Source organism: Ursus arctos, unplaced genomic scaffold (genome assembly GCF_023065955.2).
Source record: "Ursus arctos isolate Adak ecotype North America unplaced genomic scaffold, UrsArc2.0 scaffold_9, whole genome shotgun sequence".
NCBI lineage: Eukaryota > Metazoa > Chordata > Mammalia > Carnivora > Ursidae > Ursus > Ursus arctos.
In genome coordinates, this window is record NW_026623111.1 from 57,058,511 (window position 1) to 57,076,851 (window position 18,341).

The window sequence follows — 18,341 nt, forward strand, 5'->3', positions numbered from 1 at the left end:
TGTTTGACCACAACCTTCTCACCCAGCACAAAAGATGATCCAGGTCCCCGCTTCAGGGTGGGATGGGCACTGCCATCTTCCTAGTTCTATTTTCTATTCTTGGGCATACTTGGTCAGTGGGTATTCTTTCCATTTCCATTTTCTGCTAGAAAGGGCATTAAGGAAGGCAGAATTATACCGCACCCTTATTTTCCATGGCACACTGAATCCTTCTTATCATCTGATGTAACGGAATTACGTTTCTATGTATCTGACCCATGCCACGCGGAGCTCCTGGAGAGCAGGGAGCCGTCATCATTTAATTTCTCTCTTTACTGCCCCCCCACACAAAAAAATAAAACAAGTGGATCACACAAATATACTCCTGACAAATGTTGAACAGGAGAGAAGGTGTGAGTCGTGACTGTTTATCTCATCCTACTAAATAGATGGTATTATTTAGCCCACTCACCTCGATATACGATTAGAAAGTACGTAGTTTTTAAGAAGTTTCCCAGAATTAGGATAGATGCACTGTGGTCCACATTCCTAAAAAGGCTGTTTTACTGGAAGAATCCAGGAAGAGATACGTATCTTCAGGACAAGGAACCAGTTAGAGAAAGAGAACAATGCTTTTTTTTTCTCTTCAAGTCAAGAAAAATCCAGTTCTGGAGTTCTGTCTACATCAAAGTGAGTCGGACTGAGCAGCTCCCTCCCTCTTCATTTTATCTGCTTTGTCTGGATGAATTGCTCTGCCAGATTCTAACTGGGCCCTCAAAGCCAACCCTTTTATCTTGGGATTTGAGTTGCATGGGCTTGGGCTCCACCTTCATTTAAATGCCAATACCCTCCCACTAGAGGTTATTCCTTAGGTTCAAGTAATGCTCTCCCCAGAAGCTCTCTTTTTAGAGATCAGTTTAGCCTAAATTCCTTTATCAGAGCGGAGGGAGGTTTTAGAGTCAGGTGAACTTGAATTTAAATCCCTCTGGCTTCTGCCATGACCAGCTGTGTCAAGTCCCCCTTGTAATATCGGGAAAATGATACGTAACCAGCAAGGTTACTGAGTGAGATGGTGCAGGTAATATTTTAGCGTACAGTTTGGCAATAATACATGGTCAGTAAATCCCAATTTTGATGAGGACGCTGGGATGCAAATAAATGGGAGGGGAGCTGATTTGAAATTCTGGCCCTTTCCAGTAGTGGGTAGAAAAGCGCTCTTGGTGGGGTTAGGGCCCCATCATAAATAAAGCAGCTCTCATTAGGAGGCGCTCTCTCTTGTCACTTAATGAACGTCATTATCCTTGTTAAAGAGTCGGGCTCTCATTCATTGTTAAGTCACTCTTGGTCCTAAAGTACCTTTACATCTTAATATGGAACTTTTCTGATTAGCCCCTGAAATTTGTAGTATTCAGATCAACCAAAGTATATACGGAGGTTTCTCAGATGGTTTGAAAAAGTGGGACTTTTGACTGTCAGGTACTAGCTCTCGAACTGCACCCCCACTTTCGAACATGGAGAGAGTGTGTTTTCAGCTTGCAGCTAGGGTTTAATTTCCATTTCCTTCCAGTGGCTCTCCACGCTCCGAGGAGGTGGGGCGCCTGCCATCGCGTGTGGTTTTGGGGTAGTAAGCTCTCCTGGGCCGGCCGCCCGCCTCCACCCACAGAGGCGACCGTGACGTCACGGGCATTGCCTGGGTCCCCGCCCGGCCTATAAAGCGGCAGGTGCGCGCCGCGCCTCCGGAATGTTCGCACACCTTGTGCCTGCGCCCGAGTCGGAACGGAGAGATCCCGAGGCGAGCTCTAGGCGCTCCTCCAGCGCCCGAGCCCGGCCGGGCCGCGAGCACCGCCGCACACTCCCTCCTGCCCCCTCTCTCTCCCCCCACCTACTTTTCCAGCTGCAACTCCCGGCCGAGTTGCCCCAGAGACCGCGACGCCGCCGCGCCGAGGGACCAATGAGAGCCCCGCTGCTGCCGCCGGCGCCCGTGGTGCTGTCGCTCCTGATCCTAGGCTCAGGTGAGGACGTCCCGGCGTCCCGGCCCTGAGCTGCCTGCCGGCGCTTCTCCCACGGCAGGGAGCAGCTTTCCCGAGGGAGGCGTCCACGCAGCTCCCTCCCTAAGCTTGCTACCGGGGAGGAGGAGAAAAGCGGGCAGGTGTCTCTGACGTTCCAGGCCAGCAAGAGGCTGCCGGGGAGTCTCCGAAGTTTGACTTTAGTCCAGTTGCGGGAGACCTCAGGGATCCTGGGATCCAAATCCTTACTTTGACAGATAAAGAAACCGAGTCCAGAGAGGTGAAGTGACTTCCGCAGATCTTAGAGTAGTTAAGTCCCGGACCCAGAGGGCTGCCTCCTGCCTAAATTCTCCGTCTCCTCTGTCTGGTGATTTTATCTTGGTCTTCCTAGAGGGCCTCACAACGTTCCAGGGAGAAGCGAAAGCACCACCTTGATGCTGTTTTAGTGAGACCTACAAGATAAAGCAGGGGCTTGAAACTGTAGGCCCCAAGTCTCACCCAGTCAGTCCCCAGTTTCTCCCCTATGTAGGAACAAGGATGATGAAATAATGACAAGAGTCACTGTGCTCGAATACCATTTATATTGTTTTACAATCATATATGTAATCTTTTTAAAAATGTGAACGTGTGTTAGGAAAGTCTGATATTTATATCCAGAACCTGTCCATCCAAATGGGACGTTCTAGCAGACACGAATGCCTCTGGCACGTGAAGCGATGGGAACACACAGACAACATAAAGGACCTGTTAAGTCATTAGATTAACGTGCCTATCTGGCAGTGTTATTTGATGTGAAAAGTAGTGTAGACTGTCCGTGGAAAAGCAAACCTTGATGAAAGCAGCTCTGTAAACTGGAACAGCTGAGTTTGCTTGTTGGCAAAATGCGAAGATGCTTTCATAAGTGACTCAATCCCAAACAATAGCACATGTGCAATAACTGCTTTGATATCAGAAGATAAACATTTCTCCTGAACACAGCTGACTGGTGAGAAAGGCAGTCTGCTTTACCTTCTCTTTTCTTCCGTTGTTCTTTCTCCCACAGCCCATTATGCTGCCGGATTGGACGTCAATGACACCTACTCTGGGAAAGGGGAACCATTTTCCGGGGACCACAGCGCTGATGGATTGGAGGTTACCCCAAGAAGTGGGATGTCCTCAGGAAGTGAGATTTCCCCTGTGAGTGAACTGCCTTCTAGTAGGGAACTGTCCTCTGGGATCGACTATGACTATGCGGAAGAGTATGATAACGAACCACAAATATCTGGCTATATCGTGGATGGTTCAGTCCGAGGTGAGTGGAGGATAAGGGCAAAACATAGCCTGTAAGATGTGTGTTTGCATGAGCAAAGCTGCTTCCAAAGAGAAGCCATTCCCTGGATCTTCGAGTGGCTTTCTTGTGTTTAGGTCTGTTGCATACCCCGTGGGTAAGCTACCAGCTGAGATGGAAGGAGCTTTGTGTGGGCACATCTGATATGTCCAGAGCTCTAACAAATGTTTTATGTCTATTAAGTCTGCTTCACAAGTGGGGATTGTTATCATTTTACAGATGTGATAACTGGAGCGCAAGGTTGTTTTGCCCCAGGTTCCACAGCCAGCAAGCCGTTGAGCCAGAATGAGAACTCCAGGGTTTGGTTCCACATCCTATGCTCTTTCCCACGGGAGCCCATGACCCCCATGCTGAGAGACAGGCGGAGACCTCAGCCAGTCCTCAGCCCCTGTGTCCATACCCCACCGCCATGGTTCCCTAAACACCTGCATTTTAATACAAATAAGGGAACAGAAAGTAATGGGAAAGGAGCAGTTGGACTTTAGCCTTTAAGGACCAGGTGTTGAGAAACTGGTGATCCTAAAACAACAACAACAGCAGCAGCAACAACAATAATAATATAAGTTTCTGGAAATATTAAAGAAGGACAAATATGCATGGATTTCAAATTGCTAAAATCATGATTTAACCCCAAATCCCATGTGTTAGTTAAATAATAATGACCCATAGTTTTGTTCTCTCTGTTATCTGATCTTTAAAAAAAAAAAAAAGCTTAAATTAGCTTAAAATGAAGAGTACCAAAGTAAGAAGTAAGTATTGTTCATTACCCTCATACTACTTTGGAGTTTCAGGGCAGATGAGTAAATCGGCTCTAAATATCCTAGGAACATTCACTATGGAGGCAGGACTTAACGCCCCTTCTCTCCCCACCTTGGTTTCCCTGACTCCGCCCCCTCTGTCTGGCTCCCAGAGCTGATGAAGGCACAGCGGGTGATACCGCAGGGACAGTGACCGGGTTGAGTGGCAGATGGGAAAAGCTTCAGGGAGCACTCCCCTTTACTCCTGGCTTGGTAACTTGTGCTTTTATGTAAGGTGGGGAGGAGGTGCATTTATACTTCTTATTTTTGGAGATGAGATTAGAAACTGTTCTCTCAAAGAGGTTTCAAGTTCTTAACGTTTCAAAAGGCCAAATAAGTTGTTAGCTGTGAAACTGACTAGTGCATTGTGAAATAGTGGAACTGGTGGTCGAACTCCTTGGAAAGGCTGTGGAGCCCAAGGTGTTGATGTGTGTTGCAGGCTTCAGCATAGTGACGATTAGTCTCTGTCTACAATTTGTAATATATCTGATAATGTGCCGTAATATTCATTTAAAATGTTTCCATTAGAGGACACATTCTAACTCGCGGTACTTATTTATCATCAAAGTTTCAATACAAAAATTGTATAACTAGTTAAACATTGCTCCTAATTTGACTATTAATGTTATAATAACCTGCTGAAATACTCATAATATTTATTTGTTGCTTCCTTAATCACAGGGTTCTATCTTTGATACCCTTGCCTATGTTTTCTAGTGTTTTCTGTTTAATGGATCATTATGCGGGACCATTATGACTAATGGTATTATGACATTGTGGTATTTTCCTCTTTGCACTGGGCTCTGCTCAATACTAGATAAGCCTGTTCAGGTATTAGTATAACAAAATGCGCAGCTCCGACATGAAAACTCCTTACTATATTAGCATGTGGGTGTGCTCTACCCCGCAGAGCTGTAACACTAAAGACATTTCTGTAGATCTAGAGTAAGATAAGTGAGTCTCTGAGGCATCAAGTACAAACATTTCTGGATTCCTATTTTCCAAACAAATTGGTCACAGAAATGAGCCCCATGGAATTAATTATAACCCATTATCATCTGTGAATTGCAGAAAATTGATTAGTTCTAATGTGTAATTCTCCATTTTTCCCCCAGTCTCAAGTAACACACAGTAAGGCCCAATTATGGTAAAAGTGAGCACAAGACCGAGATGAGTGAATAAAATCCACAAATATATTAAAGTCCCAATTTAATTGGTAGCATTGACCTATCCGAGAGAAAACATAGGATAGAGGGGGAATGACAGGCTTTGACACCCCAGCACTTCATTTTCTAGCCACGTGTCCTCGGACATGTTACTTGTTTTCATTCAACTCCAGTGTCGTCCTCCATATCACCCGGATAGCAACTGTGCCTGGGTTTAATCAAATTAGTGCTCATTACCAAGAACTTGGCATGTATAAGAAATTCAAGAAATGTGTAAGGTATTTCATGGATTGTTTTAGACAGGTAAATACTATTATCAATAATAGTAATACTGGTACAAATAAACTCAAAATACGTTTCTAAGGTAATAAAATAACAAGGAGGCTCAGATTGTAACGTGCCACACCATGCAGATATTCTCTTTAACCAATTATTATATATGAACTGTGTTAGATAATGAGAAAAATATGGCCATCGTCCCCGTGAACTCTCACTGCTGAGACTTCTTTCTCTCATGTCTCCAAAATGATATTCAAGATGAAGAGAGACTGTTGTCAATAAATCCAATAAATCTTATTTATTAATTTCTTTTAGTTGAACAGGTAATTAAGCCCATGAAAAACAAAACAGAAAGTGAAAAGACTTCAGATAAACCCAAAAGAAAGAAAAAAGGAGGCAAAAGTGGAAAAAACAGAAGAAACAGAAAGAAGAAAAATCCATGTGATGCAGAATTCCAAAATTTCTGTATTCACGGTGAATGCAAATATATAGAGCCCCTGGAAGCTGTAACATGCATGTGAGTTTTCCCAAATTACATAGAAATCCGTACTTGTAACGCTATGTCTGAAACTCCTCGATGCAGAAAGCCATTTATTTTTCCCACATAGAAACCAAGGGTCTGTAACCTTTTTCTGAAAGGACCAGCTGGAAAATAATTTAGGCTTCTTTGGTCAAGATCATGTATGTACTTACAGAACCAATTAAAATGTAACCATTTAAAAATTTAAAACCATCCTTGGCTTGCACACTGCAAAAAACCTGGCAAAAGCCCAGAATTGACCCATGGGCTATCGTTTGCTGACCCCTGCTATAAATATATTCATGACAATATTTATTTTACAACCTTTAAAAAAAAAAAAAAAAGGACCTAAAGGTACTCTTCATGTAATGCTCCTTCTCCCCCAAAGCCACCAGCACATTCAATGATAGTGGATTGTATTAGCTGCAGAACAAGTCACTGAACTCATCAGTTGGTCATAAAAGGAGCACAAAGAATGAAAAGGTGTGTCTTCTTGGAATATCACACCCAAACTAATCTCAACTTGTTCTTATACTAATAGATCTTTGGCTTGAATACACTCGGTCTCATGGTTTTGAAATCCAAATAGATGGCATGACTTTTTTTTTTTTTTTTGAGTGTTACAATTAAACGCCTATTGATAACCTGGAAAGTAAACCTAAAATATATGGAATGTTTTCAGTTATGATTATAATTTTTGAATGTGGGTTGTTTACAGATGTCATCAGGATTACTTTGGTGAACGGTGTGGGGAAAAGTCCATGAAGACTCACAGCATGGTTGACAATGATTTATCAAAAATCGCTTTAGCAGCCATCGCTGCCTTTGTGTCAGCCGTGAGCTTCACGGCTATTGCTGTTGTTATCACAATCCAGTAAGTACGGCGTCACTTACACATTCCTACTAAAATAATTCCAGGTTGGTTTTTTTCAGTATTTCTATCCCAATGTCCTATATCATATTTTAGATGAATTATTCTATCAGTGGCAAGTGGTCTTTGGTCATATCTTCACACTTCGTTGACAAAGATCGCAGAATTTGGTCAAAATTTATATTGTTTTGGCCACCATGGAAACTTAATATGTAAAGCCGTTTTTCAAACACCTTAGAAATTTTTTGAACTTAAAAATCGGTGGCTTTGTTTCATGTCCTATCTCCACTCATGGCTACCTCCAAATCCCAGAGTGTTGGTTTCTACTCCGAATATCTTTAAGCTTAAGGAAGCCTCCCAGAAGCTAATTAAGGCCCGGTTCATAGTAGGTTGTCAGAGATTCTGCTTTGGCACTAAAAAAATCAGAGAGCTTCAAACCAGGAGCCAACAAAGGATCTATCCTCTGCTTCTAGTAAAGTGCAGAATTCTAAGATGTCATAGCACGGTACTGATTGACATAGAGCTTATGCCTGTTTTGTAACTGCCAAAGGTACTATGGGAACCCAATTACTTAAAAAAAAAAAACAACACAAAATTTCCTCCCTATGGCATGGCGTGGGAAGGAGGCACAATTCTATTACTGTTCTACTCCTGCAATATCTGCCCTGTGCTCGCAATAACAGATCACCACACTTCACTTCATGGCCAATGCATGTTAGAAGTAGACTGTTTCTGGTAGTAGGCACTGGTGGGTATGTCAAAATGGCATTGTCTGTGGAACAGAAGTCAGTGAATTAAGGAAGCTGGGGGAGGGTGTGAATGGCTCTGTAATGACTCATGTGCTACTAGAGCTTGAGAAAAGCAATAGACTCATTATTCTAATTTTAGGTCTTGGTAAATTACTTTAACAACTGGATTGTGTACATGACCTACCACTCCTGCCATTCAGGAAGCAAGGGGTTATCTTCTGCCATTGTTTACTAGTAGTTTAAATGCAGATCAGATAATGATAAAAAGACACATTAAAAAAAACTGTTTTATGATGCACATAGAGTTTGATGTGCGGTTTAAATTTGTTTTGCACACCCTGGAAATTATTTTGACCTGTTAATACCTCAAGCCAGATATGCAAATAAGTTTAGGAAAAATACCCCCAGACAAAACATGATTGCTCGACATAGAAGGATAGAAGGAAAAAAATAGCCAGTTACGGAAGATGTTTTGAAACAATTATTCAAACTTGGGATCATTCAGGGTGAAATATTTAATAATCCTTCAGAAAAGTGTGGAAAAACTTTTTGTCATGTTGGCACTCTTAAAACTGAGCAGTGACTTTTCTCCTTTTCTACCATATTCTTGTGTTTGACACGTAAGAGCAAACAGTAGCCTCAGCCACATTTTGCCGTTTTTTCATAATTGAACTTTTCCCCCCAAACATCATGACAAGGTTCTTCTGATTTTAGGAGTAATGTTTAGTAGATGGATTAAAGACCTATTAAAAATAGAATTTCTTGTATACCACCAAGACATTATTAAATGATTTGAGTTTTACTAGAAAGTAACGATAAATAAAACTAAAAGGAAGTATTTATTACCTATAGAAATAAAGAGAACCCAACTTGTTTTGTAAGCTTGTGTGAAAAAATTTCAATCATTTAAATTAGTTGGTACAAGTGTAAAGTCCTTCTGTGGGAAAACTATACCATCTTCTTCCTCCAATTGTAAATGGCACCTGTGCTAAGTGTTGAGGAAAAAAAGAAAGAATGAGGTCTTGCCATTTGCAACATGAATGGACCTGGAGGGTATTATGCTAAGGGAAATTAGTCAGACAAAGAAAGACACATACCGTATGATTTCACTTACATGTGGAATCTGAAAAACAAAACAAATGAATAAACAAACAAACAAAAAGCAGAAAGAGACCCAGAAATACACAGAACAAAATGGTGGTTGTCAGAGAGGAGGGGGTAGGAGGATAGGCAAAAATGGGGAAGGGGAGTGGGAGATACAGGCTTCCAGCTATGGGATGAGTAAGTCATGGGAATAAAAGGCACAGCATAGGGGATAATATAGTAATGGTATTGTGATAGTGTTTTATGGTGACAGATGGTAGATATACTTGTGAGGGTAGCACATAATATATAGACTTATTGAATCACTACGTTATACACCTGAAACTAATGAAACGTTGTGTGTCAACTATAAAAAAAACACATATGAATGTGTTCCATGACTTCTGAAAGTTTGTGTCTCAAGGGGTGTCTATTTAAACCTCAGTACTCTGGGAATATGTTTATATAAAGTCACCATGAACATCCCCTTAAAAAGAATGGTGGTAATATTTTACAGCTGGGTTTAAGTTTAGTTTAGTGTAGAATACAGTGTAATGGCCTATAAGGATTCACAAAAAGGAATTCCCTATACTCATGAAAACCCAAGTCAATCTATAGATGCGTAGAACTTTGATGACAATAGGATATCTTGTTGTCTGAAGGCTTCGAAAACGATACTTCAGGGAATATGAAGGAGAAGCTGAAGAACGAAAGAAACTTCGACAAGAAAATGGAAACGCACATGCCATCGCGTAACTGAAGATAATATTACAGGTTTGTGTTTGAAAGATAAATTTAGATGATATCCTATAATTTTGAAAAATATAGCATCTGTTATCTCGAATGAAGAAAATAAGTGTTCTTAATTATGAATAACTATGAACATTGGCTACATTAAAGTCTTATTCTTTGAGCGTGAGATGGAGTTTAATAGTGAGAAAGGACTATTATAAGGGATGTAAAGATGAGGCAGACACAGATCCTCTCCTCAAAGAAGTTAGTGTCTAGTAGATAAAAAAATAGTGTAAGGAACCAGAATGCTATGGCATTCCGGTCGTATATAGGGTGGCGTCGAAAGTGAGCCTCCAAGGACCGATGAGATTGGGACAAGCAATTATGAAGGAAGAGGAAGATTAATACTAAAAGATGGACTGGGTCACTTTAGAAACTTGTGACAAACAGCCTCATTCAAATGGGAAGAGGAGACAAAGAGATCAAGGACACATTTAAAGTTGGTTAGAAGAAGGAACTCCATGACCTTAGACATTCAGGAAAGTTGTCCCATCCTTAAGTCATTAATTCTCTACCTTCAGTGGGTTTAAGACTTACTTGAGATGCTGGTTAAATACGCACATTCCTAAGCCAAACCCTAAATCTACTAAATCCAGTATCTCGCTGTTTATAGAATACCGCAGATGCCTGAAGAAACACCATATTTAGCATTGGTTAAGCGCAAGCATTACGTTCTGCGCCTATTGCAGAATTAGCTCAGTACCTCCTGAAATGAATAGTACTTGATGCAGTGCTGTGCTCAGTACTTATTGCATCAACATTTACTATGGTATTGGCTTAACGTGCTGAAGCTAAGACCACCAACACGAAGAAAGGTAGATTTTTGGTTATTTAATGCAACTGAGATTTCTCAAAGTAGATCTGAGATGATTTTTGGAAAAGGAATATGCTGTGTTGGCACATAGTGGCTGCCATTAGCTGGTAGCTACTATTATTATGCCCTTGGTACTAATTATCCTAAATTAACTGTATATCACGAATACACTGAGCCATTTAATCTTTCTTTTTAATTATGTCCACTGCATAGATTTGGTTGGGAAAACTACTTCCCTTGAGTGTTGTTGTTTTTTATTAAGTGGAATTTGACAAAACAGGTTTCAGCATAGGCAGTGCTCCACCTACGGAGGCATCTAACCAAAACGGGTGTGAAAGAGGGACTCAGGTCAAAGTGGTAGTTTGTCCCGGAAAAGCTTTTAGCATTTTTCAGAAGACATTCCAAGTTGATAAAAATTCTGATCCTGATTTTTTAAAATATTTTCTTAAAGGTATATTGAAATTGAGCTTCATCTCTAATATTTTTATTTTCTCTTTGATCAGGGTATCGGATCGGATCACTGCCAGGTCACAGCCATGAGTGATGAGTTGGTTCCTCTTTTCAGTGGATCATAAGAAAACAGAACCTTTTTGTTCTGATGGTTTTAAACTTTCAATTGTTGCTTTTTATGCTAAGTCTTATTTCTGTACATAAAGATGCATGGAGATAAAAAGTATTTTTTCAAGTTGTAAATAATTTATTTAATATTTAATGGAAGTGTATTTATTTTACAGCTTATTAAACTTTTTTAAGCAAAGAGATTGAGAGTTTGAATATTAGTTTTGAGATTGCAAGACTCTAGGGTATTTTTCTCCTAAAGCTTAGATGATCATTTTGAAAGAAGTTCCTTCCCCTTTTTTCCTGTTTTTATGTTGATCTTCAAAACTTATTTCTTTCCCTAGAAAGCACTCTTAATGGAAAAGTATAAACTAGAGTAGTTTAGTCCTCCCACAAACACTGATATCCTAAATCAGACTTTCTTATTCCGTGTAGAACTTATTCCAAGTTCTGGTAATTTGAAAACTTCTAAAATCAACATGTGGCACTGCCCCTCTGTCACAGTAGACACAGATACTATAAAAGAAAGAAAATCCACTGCCCATCATCATCATCACCACAAACAAGAAAAAGACAAGAGTAAGTTTGAAGATTACAAGTATGGCATTTCACAAGAACCAGGAAGTGTTTAGAAACGTCTTTCCTAATATCATGACGTGAATGCACAAAGCATCTAAAACCCACTACTCTTCCTCTCTTCACTACAATTTTTTTACATTTTTTTAAACAAACACCCGTGCATTTGTGGTGAGTGCTCTCTCAAGAACATTAATTCCCTGGAATGACCCACCATTTAGTTTATAGCTGGCCAACTAAGTTACCTGCATACGAAACGAAACAAGCCAACCTGTGTAATGTATGGGGAATATTTTTGAGGCAATTAGCCAATACTAAGTATAATTCCAGCAATCATCTCACAGAATTTCATAAGTGAAAGGTGCCTTAAGCATCGAGAGTTCCATTTCTCTCTAGCATACCATTCTCCAAATCCTTCTCCAGTGATCATCTAACCAACTGGTTCCCAGCCTCACCTGCACATTATCATATGGGTTTTCAATGTCTAAATGCCTGGGCCTCCCTCCTAGAGCTTCCAATTTCAATAAACTAGTGTGGGTCATTGGTATGTGGATTTTTAAAAGGTCTCCAGATGTTTCTTACATGCAGCCAGTGTTGAGAACCTCTGATCCACCTCTGCTTGAATACAGTTTCCTCCGCTTCATTCATACTTAAGGAGGATGATTCGAGTATAGTGGTAGGGATACAAGACAGAAAAGCCCTGACTTGGAGACATTTGCCACCCAGTTGGCGGGAGGGAGTATGTCTTATCAATGCAGTGCAATAAATAACCGGGTGAGGTGTGTGCCAGGAATCCATGGGAGCCCACGGAGCTGTCACCTAGCCTGGCCTGAATAAGTCCGGGAGGGCTTTCTAGGGGGCTTCTGGCTGAGATTATCCTTGAAGGATGAGTGGGAATTATGTGGAGATCATTACAGGCACAAGCAAAATTACCAAGTCATCAAACATTATGACCTGAAGGGGAAAATACGTAAAATAGATCAGTATTACTGAAACAGAAAGTACGAAGTCAACAGAGGCTGTAAAGACAGCTGGAATGGTGAGGACAGTGTCACATAGGGCCTTTAACGTATACTGCAGGCCATGAGGAATCATTCAAGCCAGTTGGTCAAGGGTAGAAACTTGAGTGGATTTGCATTCCAATTAAGTTATAAGGCAACCATGTGAGGGAGGGACTTGTGCCAAAGCCAAAGGTCAAAAGATTGGCTTGGAAGCAGTGAATGAACACCAGAAGCTGAGAAGGTAAAGGAGGGAAAGAGAAACTCAACATGTATTTGAAAATTTGTAATAGATTAAAAATATGAAAGAAGGGTTATTATAAAAACAAGGCTGTGGGTAATGAGATAGCAAGGGAACTGAAGAAATCTGATGACCCTCAAGTTGCTGATTTTGGTGGCTAGGTGGATGGTGATGTAATTCTAAGTAGGTAATCTCTTGAAGTTTATTGAATATTCTAGATAGGAAGCATGGCTTTTTATCTATCCTTGGCTGAAGAATGGTTCTCCTCTATTTTGTAAAGACATCCTTTCTAGTTTGTAGTGGATTTATGGGAAAATAAGGACCAGCCCAGCCAATTAATCAACTGAATCAACTCTAGGCCTCACTTCACATAAGAGATTGAGCCTATGAGTGGAAAAAGTCTGCATGTGTGATAATGAGTTCAGCTTTGGATCTGTTGAGTTGGAGATGCCAGGAGATATCTATTCAGCAGTTAGATACACAAATCTGAAGTTCAGTGAGTGGAAGAATTATATATTGGGAGTTGTCAAAATATGTATGGTAGTTGAAGCTGTGGAAATGACCAAGATTACCAAAGAAGGCTATAATGAAGCCAAAGAAAATATATTTGTATCAACAAATCTCCCCAGTCATCACTACACAAGTATATAGAAAAGCCAAGCAACTATAGCCACTGTGAAGGTTCTAGGCATTTGCCTACTATCCCCTGTACTTTTCTAACTCTTAAAAAGTTTATTAAAACATTACAGTGGAGTAGAAGGAAAGAAAAAAAAAAACCTTACTTTTTCATAATAAAAATAATCTTAAAGTTATTGAGGACACAGATACCCCACATTATTCTAAGTGATTTACACTTCATCACTCCTCAAATCCTCATAATCTCCTTAAAAAGTAAATACATTTTATAGGTAAGTAAAGTAAGGCTCTGGGCACCAGGCTGGTCCCATTGATGGAGCATGCAACTCTTGATCTTGGGGTTGTGAGTTTGAACCCCACATTGGGTGTAGACATTACTTAAGACCTTTAAAAAAAATAAAAAATAAAAAATAAATAAATAAAATAAAATATGAAAATAATAAAGGCTCAGAGAGACGAGGTAACTTGTCTATAGTCATACAGTTAGTAAATGATAGAGTCAGGCTTTCTGGCTCAAAAGCTGGCCCATTTAAACTACTTTCTCTACAACTCCTATAGTTAGGTGTTTATTTTAGGTTTAAAGAATGCCATCTGCATACCAATTTAGCATGGCTTAAAACTCCCACTCATAAGAAATCTGGTTTATTTCTTCAAGACTCAGATGAGGTTTTTATCTACCTCTGCTGCCTTCACAAAACTTCCCAGTCTATACCCTCCCTCACAGTACATAGAATACACCTTAGAATTAGCCCACAGAGGGGTAAGAAAGCTGGACTATTTATCCATAAATTTTATCCATAAATTTAAAATTGGTTCAGACTTGCTTCTGGGGTCAGGAAGGTTAATTCCCTGGAGCTTCTGGCCAGCTTCATGTGTAGGCAAAACGATCTTCAGTGATTGGAGGAAATCCTCAGGCAATGAGATACAGGTGGGTGGTAGGTAGGGCTGATATGCTTAGAAACAGAAATGACTTGGGGTTTATGGGTGTGGCACAATGAGCATCTGCTAAAGTGGTTGGTTTATTGCTGAACAATTTAACTCTTATTTCTTGGCTATGTTGTCATTCATTCAATAAACAATTATAAATAATTATTAAACTCAGCTATGTACCAAGCAAGCATAGATTACTAAAAAGCAACATCTCATAAGTCCTAAGAAAAGTATTTGCAAAATTAACAACAGAAGGGAAATGGCAAAGTAACAGATTTAGATAGTTCCAAACTAGATAATAATCCTATCAATAATTAATAATTTGCTTTTTTAGACAGATCTGACCTTTATGAGGTATGAGTAAAGTAATGATACTGGTTTTCTTCCATGGCTTAGAAATCAGCATCACTATTCAGTAATACCTCATGCAAATATACTCACATTAATTTCCAATCCTTCAAATTATACATATATGCTATGTTTGTTTAATCATTAATAAGTATTTATTGAACATCTACTGTAAGCATAATGATGCTTTATTTTTTTTATTTTATTTTTTTTAAGATTTTATTTACTTATGTGACAGAGAGACAGCCAGCGAGAGAGGGAACACAGCAGGGGGAGTGGGAGAGGAAGAAGCAGGCTCACAGCGGAGGAGCCCGATGTGGGACTCGATCCCGGTACGCCGGGATCACGCCCTGAGCCGAAGGCAGATGCCTTAACGACTGCGCCACCCAGGCGTCCCCATAATGATGCTTTAGACAATGCAACCTAAATTTCTTTCAGATCTCTCTGGGTAGACCAATTATGTCATCAACTTCTCTGGGTGTGTATGTGTGTGCATGCTGGTGGTGAGGTCATTAGCAGCTTGGGTCATAAAAGTCATAATGCAATGCAATTAGAAAACTTTAAAAGGATAGCAAAAAACTATATGTCCAGACTCTAACATAATATAAAATCTCTTGAGTTAAAAATCATCTTAAGAAAAGTTACAAAATACCTAGAACTGAATAAAAATGTTTTGTCAAAATGTATGAGGCACAGCTAAAATAGTGTTTAGTAGACAATTTGTAGCTTTAAATATATTTATCAGAAAGCAAGAAGAGCTCAAAAGGAAAACAACTTAAGCTGAACATTTAACCCAAAATTTAGAAAAAGACCAATAGAATAAGCCCAAGGAAGATAAAAAGGAAATATTTAAAATAAGGGCAGAGATAAATGACAAAGATAATTGGAAAACAAAGTTGAAAGATTATTCTTTGGAAATACTAGTAAGATAAGCCTCTGTTAGAACTGATCAAAATAAAAAGGTACATAAAAAATTTATATTTTTACATATAAATATATGTGTATACGTAATATATAAAAATAAGCATAGATATAAAAATTCAAAAGCATATTTAAAAATTACATCATGGGGCCACCTGTGTGGCTCAGTCAGTTAAGCATCCGACTCTCGGCTTTGGCTCAGGTCATGATCTAAAGATTGTGAGACTGAGCCCAGTGTGAAGCCTGCTTAAGATTCTCTCTCTCCCTCTCCTTCTGCCCCTCCCCCCGCTTGTGTGTGCTCTCTAAGAATAAATAAATAAACAAACCTATAAAATTTGCATCATGAACAGTTTTTTTTGTCAGGAATGCAAGGATGGTTCAACCTCAGAAAGTCTATCATTGTTAAATTAAAAAAATAAAAAAAATTAGAAATTTTCTGTTACATAAAATACAGTTGAAAAGCATTTTTAGAATTTTTATTTTATTTTCATTCCAGTATAGTTAAAACATTTTTTTAATTAAAGGCAGGGAAAGCTTTTAAATGCAAAATTGATTTATAATTTAAAATAATTTTAGAACTAGGAATAGGGTACTTTCTGAGCTTGATAAAAGCTATATACTAGAAGTAATGACAGAATTTATACTTAGTAACAGATCTATAGATTCTCTCTTTTTAAGATTAAGAACAAGACAAAGATGCCCATTATGACTCCCAGTAACCACTGTTTAACATAGCATAAAAATTCTGACTAAAGTTGTAAGAAAAGAAATAGAAGAAATACAAGAATTCGTAAAAGAGAAACAACTCTTTTCTTGTTCACAAATAATATGATAGTCTACCTAGAATAACCACAAGAATTAATATGCCAATTACTGGAATTTATAAGATAATTTCATGAGATTGCCAGATACAACATAAAATCCCAAAATTAATAGTATTTGTCTTCGATGACAAATTAGCTCAATCTTAAAATAAAAAATAAAATAGCACTCACAATTGCTAGCAAACTATATGTGTATAGATACATATGTGTGTATATTAATAAGTACATGGGATTTCAAAATTAAGTATCCATTAGGGGCGCCTGGGTGGCTCAGTCGTTAAGCGTCTGCCTTCGGCTCAGGGCGTGATCCCGGCGTTCTGGGATCGAGCCCCACATCAGGCTCCTCCGCTGTGAGCCTGCTTCTTCCTCTCCCACTCCCCCTGCTTGTGTTCCCTCTCTCGCTGGCTGTCTCTATCTCTGTCAAATAAAAATAAAAAACTCTTTTAAAAAAAAAATTAAGTATCCATTAAAAGAAAATTTTAAAAAAATCTGTCACGGCGGGAGTCTCTCTTAGACATTAGAATGTAGAGAGGTTAATTCTCCTCCCAAATAATCCTTAAATTCAACAAAATGCTACTCAAACTTCCAGGTGGCTATTTCGAGGAGCTTCATAGATCATATTCTAAAATTTGCACTGGAAAATAATAGTTCATGAAAACCTGCCATTTTGAACAAATAGAGCAAAAAAGAAGCCTTGTATATAAAGACATATACAAAGTAAAGTAGTAGAACAGTGTGGTTCTTGCATGAGTATGGACATGATTATGAACAAATAGACCAGCTAAACAACACAGAGAGCTCAGAGATAACGAATCATGGGATAAAAACAGTACTATAAATTAATAAGGAAAATATTAATAATACAGGAAAATATACTTGTGAATTAAGGTTTGGAAGGATTTAAGCAAAATCATACAATTAAAAGACATGAAGAGGAAAGCTTTTTTTATTATGTCAAAATTAGGAATTCTGTTAAAAGAAGAATGCTATGGATGAATTTGACAGTCCACAGAATTATAGAAGAAATGGGCCATGTTTGCAACCAAAAAGGGATTATAATATGCAAGAAATGACTAAAAATTAACAAGAAATCACAAGACCTTCAACTTAATGGGGGGGAAAGGATATGAGCAAGGAATTCCCAGAATTGGAAAGCTAAGTGACTAATAAGTATGTGACCTGGACTAGTGCTAACCCATACTTTGCCTTGGTGCAAATTAGCAGAAGTCAGCCCTTTCTGCAGATAGCTCATAGTCACGCCAGGGCGTGAAGGGTATGGCTTGGATCCTAGCTCCCACTCACGTTCTTGACTCGGTACACTTCTGTAAGTACACAGTACACATTCAAACATCATGGCCCTGCCTAGAAAGAGATGCTCAAACTTACTGGAAACGACAGAAAAACAAATCAAAACAGTAAGATATCACTTGCTACCCATCAGATTTGCAAAAATAGAAAGATCATGTTGGCAGAAGCTTGCAGATGTAGAGACCCTTCAACATTACTGACTGGAGGTTGGCCTGGAACTGTCATGATGGCGGTACTTAATCAAATTAAAGGTCATTATACTCCATTATCCAGGGTGAGCAGGGTGTCCCTAGGACAGATAGGCTCACAAAAGGACTTGCGTGAGGATGTTCATTGCGGTGTTGTTTACAATAGTGGAGAATTAGAGGCAGTCTAGGTGTCTATTACTGAAACCACAAAAGTCAAACGTGCCGAATACAAACCAGAAAACAGTATTCAGCCATTAAAAACAAAGGAGGTGTACTCGTAGCAATATGAATAGATTTTTTTAATGTTAAAATTTTTTAAAAAGTTGTGCTGAAGCAAGTAAGAAATAAACCAAGACGATTCATATTTCTTTATTTTAATTAACACACATTTTACAAAGGTCACAAATTGCAAATATTAATTAAATACAAA

General features: G+C 39.1%; 1 protein-coding gene across 1 annotated transcript; it reads left to right on the forward strand.

Moving 5' to 3' along the window:
• The first annotated feature begins 1,735 nt into the window (after positions 1-1,735).
• AREG (amphiregulin) lies at positions 1,736-11,091 on the forward strand. The gene is made up of 6 exons (XM_026509612.4): positions 1,736-1,991; positions 3,028-3,276; positions 5,870-6,071; positions 6,793-6,948; positions 9,440-9,551; positions 10,887-11,091. The coding sequence occupies exons 1-5, from the start codon at positions 1,931-1,933 to the stop codon at positions 9,531-9,533; spliced, it is 762 nt and encodes a 253-aa protein (XP_026365397.3). The 5' UTR covers positions 1,736-1,930; the 3' UTR covers positions 9,534-9,551; positions 10,887-11,091.
• Positions 11,092-18,341: the final 7,250 nt, after the last annotated feature.